The following is a 6730-nucleotide window of genomic DNA, read 5'->3' on the forward strand; positions in this document are numbered from 1 at the left end:
GTGAAGCCTATGGACTTTTCAGAATAATGTTTTTTAATACATAAAATACATAGGATTACAAACAATTCTATTAAAAGTAGTTATGAAGATAGTTAAAAAAAATAAGTTCATAGACCCCAGGTTAAGAATCTCTAGGTCAAATGATCTTAAAGATCTCTCCCAATCCTAACTGCTAAGATCCTATGGTCCATTCATACTCGCTTGGTCCAACACAAGAATTCCTTCCCCACCTCCAGGCTTAGGAATGGGACATTCTCCTCTTTGTGAAATTGCGCTCGCTCGTGTTACTCACCTCTCAGTTTTCCCCCAGTGGCAATGGCAAAGTCTTTCTTCCTCATTTCCCTTCTGTTATGTTCTTTTTAAAAACCAAACCAAACCAAACAAAACTTTCTGTTCCCTTGCATTAAATGCAAATGCTTGAGACATCTGTCTTTTTTTGCTCTCCTCTTCTTCCAATTAGAGCAATCTTGGCCTTTAGCCAGGATGCTCCTCAGTCACTTCTCCAAGCATGCAGGGGACACTTGAAGACCTTCCTGTTCTTTTCTCTGTACACAATATTCCATCCCTGACCTTTGGAATTTATACAGGCTGTTTCTCCCCAGAAGACTGGGGAGTGAATCATGCTTTCCAAATCTTGTCAGATAGGTGACAGACTAGAAGTGCACAAATGTTTAAGTTACTGGAGATAAAGAAACAAAAATAAAATAGGAACTTACATCCTACCAGGAAACTCTGGGACAGACCAAATTTTCTAAAATGTCTAGTGATGAAAATAAAGAGAGGATCAAGACAATGATAGAGACAGTATGAGAGTAAAGAGAAGCTTTAAAAACATTTTAGGTTAGTCTTATGTCTTTGCCTATTCTGTCTCCTGGAAAAAAAAAGCCATCCTATGTAGAACCAGGCTTGCCAGTTTGGTTAGTGTTGCTAGGGAATGTGACACATTGGAAGTGATCATGGTAATCAAGCAGACTTTTACTTATTGGTAACAGGACCAGTGACATTTTGAAGAGAATTGGCATTGGAAGAGAATCCTGGGATGAAGAGGGACTTGGAGCAGAAACCACCTTGGCTGAACTGGATCCAAGCAGTAGGAAGGACATTGGAGGTTGTGGGGAGGAGGGTGGTCAAGAGGTCATAAGACAGCTTTGTTTTAGAAATCATATTTATTCTTCAGGTGGAGAAAGTTCAACACTACTGTAAAAATGTTCTATCTGGGAGTAGTACTCTTCAGTCTTTTTCTTCTGTTTCAGACTGAAGATGTATGACTGTACCCACTCGCTTCTGGGGTTGGCACAGATCTGGTGACCTTTATTGGTGAGGAAGCTGGAGTATGAGAAGCAAAAGAAAGAATAAAGAATTTCGCATCAACATTCCTTCCCCAAGACAGCTCTCAAGTCTTTCTACTTCCCATAACCATTGTCTCTACACAAAACTCTAAGACCTTGCCTAAATCACCAGGTGGCACTGTGCATAAAGTGCTGGACCCGGAGTGAGGAAGAAGTATATTCAAATTCTGCCTTTGATACTTACTAGTTGTGTGAACCTGGGGAAGTGACATTGGCCTTAGTTTCTTCAACTGTAAAATGGGGAGTACCTACTTCCTAGAGTGGTGATGATTAAATCAGAGGACGTGTGTAAATCACTTTGTAAACCTTAGAGAACTATAAAAATGCTACTTCTCCTCCTCCTCTTCCTCCTCCTCCCCTTCCTCCTCCTCTTCCTTCTCCTCCTTCAGTGACTCTATGGGAATCCCCTCAGAAAACCCTCCTGGTCTTTACTTTTTCTGCTCTCTCTTCCTTCACTTTTCAATGGGAGCCTGAGAGGCAGTTGTGGGAGGAGAAAGAAGGTTCCATTTGGACTTAGCAGATCTTATTTCATATCCTGGCTCTGCTACCTATTCTCTGAGAGACCTAGGGTAAGTCACCCTCACTGCATGGGGTTTAGTTTCTCCATCTGTTAAATGAAGGGTTGGACAACATGATTTCTTTTTTTTTTTCATCCCTCTCTCTACTATATAATCAGCTCATCTCCTTTTACAATCATAATTTCTTTGATGACCTTTGCACTACTTCATAATCTCATTTGTAATGTGTTACATTTTGCTCATACCCATCATGCACCTCTCCATTGTTCTTTGAATGATTCAAAACTTTAATTCCTTTGGAGTCACACAGCATTACCAGAAGAATGCTGGTATAAGGCCGTTGTGTCAAGAAAAAACTCAAGGTCATTAAAAGATCTTTGGAATTTCCTCAAAGTGGTCCAAACCAGCCCTTCTTCTCTTTTTCAATATTGAACACAGCTCATTGTCCATTTGCAATATCTATCCAAAGTATATCTGCGTGTGTGAGTGTATGTGTGCGTGTGTGTGTGCGTGTGCGTATAGTGTAGACAAACTCAATAGAGATTGATTATCCAACTGGACGATAAGCATTCTTCATCCACTTGATTTTCCCGATTTGGACAGTTAGCAAAACTGTTTTGAGTGACTGTGGATCTCAGTTAAGAGGCTTTGCACTGTTCTAGGCCTTGATGTAATTAGCATTGTCATCCACAAATAGATACAACCGGAAGATTTTACCATCTATGGAGGCAACTGGACAACATGATTTCTAAAGTCCATTTCTATTCTAGATTAAGGATCTTGTCATCTTGCCTGTCCCTCTGCAGAGCCCAGGTCAGAAACCATGGGAGACCCTCCCTAGCTCTTTTTCTTTCTCTGATATGTAGCATTATCACCAGCCCCAAGACCACTGAACACAATAAGTAGAGATTATTTTGTCCTGTAGTCCCGGCATGCATTCCTCCTCCATCACTCCTGCAATCCTTTTTACTTCTAGTGCCTTCCCTCTGTTGATAATTTTCTATTTATCCTGCAAATTGCTACTTTATTTAAATTTGTTTGCATGAATGTTAAAATTATATCTTGTTTTGGTCCCCCTGACTCCCACACCCCCAACCCAACCCTGTCAGTATAGTAAATTTTATAGGGAGTCAGTATAAAGGGGTAATACCAGAAAATACCAGATTGCAAAGGGAAACCTGAAAGTCACATGCAAACTGTCCCAAGGATCAAAGAGCATAATTTACAAATTTTATGATAGATTAACTAAAATTCACATCCTGGTAATATGTATCAAATTAGGGGAAACCAGCTAAGATATTTGTTAAGGTTCTCATCCTCTGTTATGTAAATTCCAGGTGAAATTCAGACCTCTACAGCTCTAGACCAGCAGAATGTCAAAAAGGTGTTGATGACTTTGAGATATAACATTGAAGTTTTACCAATAACTTTGAGATGATTCGGATATTTTAATGAACTAGCCCCAAGTTGGCAAAGAAAGGAGTTAGTCTGTTTCCCTAAAAAACCCTATAAAAATGAGACCTCAAAACTCTTGCCCCTCTCCTCCCAAGTCGTCTTCCCTCTCCATTGGGTCTACATTGCCCGGTGCTCCCAACTCTAATCCAATGTTACGTGGGTGCTTCTCTCTGCTTCTCCCCCTCCTCATGCTCTTCCCCACACTGCCTGCTTCACTTCACCATCCCATCTCCTATTCCCACACTGTTTGCCTCTGTACCTCTTCCATCAGTTGTCTGTGTTTTTCTGTGCTTTTTGATCCTCTGTTTAAATGAAGTGTGATCGCCACTCTGTTTCTCACTGCCAATCATGGTCTTTCCTGGCAAGTACCCAAAGAACCAGGAGTTTCTGCCCCTATTTCATACTTGCATAAATTGATGATCAATTCAGCTTGTTTGTCTCCCCCATTAGACTGTGAGCTTCTTGAGGGCAGGAGCTATATTTTGACTTTCTTTGTATACCCAGCACTTAGCACAGTGCTTAGCACGTAGTAGGCACTCAATAAATGCTTATTGACTGAATGAATTAACAGTGGCACAAAGTTCAGCCTCAGTTCACCATCTGACCTCCCAGAGGGATTGCTTCTCCTCCTGAATCCTTCCCTACTCCTCCCTGCACACTCCTTATCTCCTTTTCTCCAGATAGAGGCTATGGAAGTGCCACTCACATGACGCCTGGCTTTGGGCAAAGGCTGCTGGTCTCGTAGAAGTCTACTACAAGTCTGTATGGGATCTGGCGGCGGGCATAAGTGTGGCAGCAGGCATTTGGAATGTCATGTTTAGCTGTAAGGAAAGAGATGACATGAGGATGTAACACCTTGAATACAGTGAGTGCCACTTGATTCTTCTAGCTCCTGAGACAGTCAGTGAAGGTTCTGCATTTCTTGTAGGAAAGACATGGGAAGACCAAGGCCCACATTTCTCCCTTCTCTTCCTCTATCTCCTCCATCTCCTCCTTTTGTCCCTAATTTTATTTCCCTTTTTCTCTCCTCCTTTCCCAACAATTCCTTTCTGTTTCTCCAGGATATTGGACTGTGATGGTCTAGCAAAGGGGACTAGAGGTTCAATGTGGACCATAACAGGCCCACTATTAGAGGAGGGTCCATCACCCAGAAGAACCTTGAACATTCCCCGAGAGGACTTGACTAGGAGATAGGAAAACTATAGGACTTGATTAGGTCTCTAATTCTTGAGAGTTATATCATCTTGGGCAAGTTGTTCTCTTTCTGTGTTCTAATCTGTAAAACGGGACTATAATCCATGGTACAGTTGAAAGAATACTAGATTAGAAGTGGGAAAACCTGGTTGAAAATCCCAACTTTGTCTCTTACTATATTTGTGACTTTGGACAGGTTATAATCTCTCTGGGCCTGTGAAAGGTTAAATAACTTGCCCATACTCATATAGCTAGTGTGTGTCAGCTTGAACACGGGTTTTCCTGAATAATGTTGTCACAAAAAAATTGGCCCTCATTTCATGGAGAACTTTGGAGTTCAGATCTGGTCTTAGACACTTTCTGGCTGTGTGACCCTGGGCAAGTCACTTAATTTCTGTTTGCCTCAGTTTTCTCATCTGTAAAATGAGGCTAATAATAGCATCCAGCTTCTGTGGGTTATTGTGAGGATCAAATGAGATAGTCTATAAAGCTCTTTGCAAACCATAAGTACCATGTAAATGGTAGCTATTTTTAAAGTGTGCTGTGTCCCCAAGGTGACCAAGTCTATATGCTTTATTAATAAATATAGGCTCCTAGTACTTTGGATATACTCCTTTGTGGTAGATTTAGGGGAGGATATGGACAAGAGTCACAAAGGACAAGCAGGCATGGATGGATTGTGGTCTTCTTCATTAGAAAGAGTGAACGCATCATGGAGATCATAGATTCATTGGAGTATTGAATATGAATTTAAAGTTTTACAGTTTATGAGATTCTTTCACAGAATTACTTCCTGGTCATCTCATCACATCCCTCTGAATGTCTTATTTTCCTTTCCTCCTTCATAGCTAGGTAGCTCAATGGATAAAGTGCTAGGCCTGGAGTCAGGAAGACTCATTTATCTTCCTGAGTTGAAATCTGGCCTAAAACACTTGCTAGCCATGTGACCCTGGTCAAGTCACTTAACTCTGTTTGCCTCAGTTTCCTCATCTGTAAAAAGAGCTGGAGAAGGAAGTAGCAAACCACTCTAGTATCTCTGCCAAGAAAACCCCAAATGGGCTCATGGAGAATCAGACACAACTGAAAAAAGACTTAACAACAACAGCTCCTCTCTGTGTGTTGTCTTCTGATTAGTAGGTAAACTCCTTGAGGGCAGGGACTGTCTTATTTGTATTTGTTTACCTAGCACTTAACACAGTGCCCAACACATAGTAAGTGCTTAATAATCTAGCTATCTAGCTATCTCATTTCATTTAATCTTTTTCACACACAAGAGGTAGGTAGTATGGAGAATTCTTATTACCTCCATTTTACAAATGAGAAAATTGAACTTCAGAGAGACTTACCATGAATCACACAGCTAGTAAGTGATGGTGCTGCGACTCAAACTCAGGGTGTTGGTCAGCCCAGAGCACCCTGAGTCTGGACCTTTGATCCCTGATCAGAGTTTCCAGGGGTTATGCTCTCCCATATTGGGAAAAATATAAAGGGCAACTCCTCGCATGTACCCCAGGGTGGGCTGATCTATCTCATGCCACTTTCCCAAGATCCAAAGAGCTGTATTTAGAGGGAAATGGGAGAAGAATCCCCTACTTTTTCAGAATTAAAAGGGAGGAGAAAATCCTTTGAGAACAACCCTAAGTTCATAGCAGCCCAGGTAGTTTTGTCAGGGATGATTGCCACAGGTCTCGTGTTCATGATTAGCCCCTGACATTCCTGGCTTTTTCTTCACAAAGAGCTGGTCAAAAGGAAAGAAAGTAATCAGACTCACCAAACATCTCAGTTTCAAAGCAGAAACCAGGTATTAGAATGATGAGAATGAAGAAGACAGTCAAAGAAACCATGGTCCTTGGAGATGGGAGGAGAGCACTTTCAGGAGCATTCCCAAGGTTCCCAGTATGCTTGTTCTGACAGCTCTGAAGCATAGGCAGGGATCCTCCTTTTTATAGACAGTGATGGACCAGAAGGAACAGGGTGAGAAAACCTTCTCAAACTAAGTAGGAACAAGATGTGGTTCTTTGAAAGTACTGATGGTGGCACAATTTTCTGAAATAAGGGAAGTGAGATTGGAATGAATGAGGAAGTAGAAGACTGAGTGATGACTCTGGATTTCCAGATCTGGACATGGCTAGATCAAATCATGGGGGAATGTGAATGAATGAGTGTGTGTGTGTGTGTGTGTGTGTGTGTGTGTGTGTTATGTGTGTGTGCCAT

General features: G+C 41.5%; 1 protein-coding gene across 1 annotated transcript; it reads right to left on the bottom strand.

The window, feature by feature from the left end:
* Positions 1-954: 954 nt before the first annotated feature.
* On the bottom strand, positions 955-6498 carry LOC114042869 (C-C motif chemokine 4 homolog). The gene is made up of 3 exons (XM_027861619.1): positions 6288-6498; positions 4029-4143; positions 955-1326 (listed from the first exon to the last, which is right to left on the bottom strand). The coding sequence occupies exons 1-3, from the start codon at positions 6439-6441 to the stop codon at positions 1167-1169; spliced, it is 429 nt and encodes a 142-aa protein (XP_027717420.1). The 5' UTR covers positions 6442-6498; the 3' UTR covers positions 955-1166.
* Between the last annotated feature and the right edge of the window lie 232 nt (positions 6499-6730).

Source organism: Vombatus ursinus, unplaced genomic scaffold, assembly GCF_900497805.2.
Source record: "Vombatus ursinus unplaced genomic scaffold, bare-nosed wombat genome assembly UNPS02014768.1, whole genome shotgun sequence".
Lineage (NCBI taxonomy): Eukaryota > Metazoa > Chordata > Mammalia > Diprotodontia > Vombatidae > Vombatus > Vombatus ursinus.

Excerpts from the sequence above, each read along its gene's own strand:
- LOC114042869 (XM_027861619.1), bottom strand. The coding sequence starts at position 6,441 with ATGCTTCAGAGCTGTCAGAACAAGCATACTGGGAACCTTGGGAATGCT. Across the intron at positions 4,144-6,287 it reads CTTTGAAACTGAGATGTTTG|CTAAACATGACATTCCAAAT; the intron begins GTGAGTCTGATT and ends CTTTCCTTACAG. Across the intron at positions 1,327-4,028 it reads TGCCCAAAGCCAGGCGTCAT|CTTCCTCACCAATAAAGGTC; the intron begins GTGAGTGGCACT and ends CTCATACTCCAG.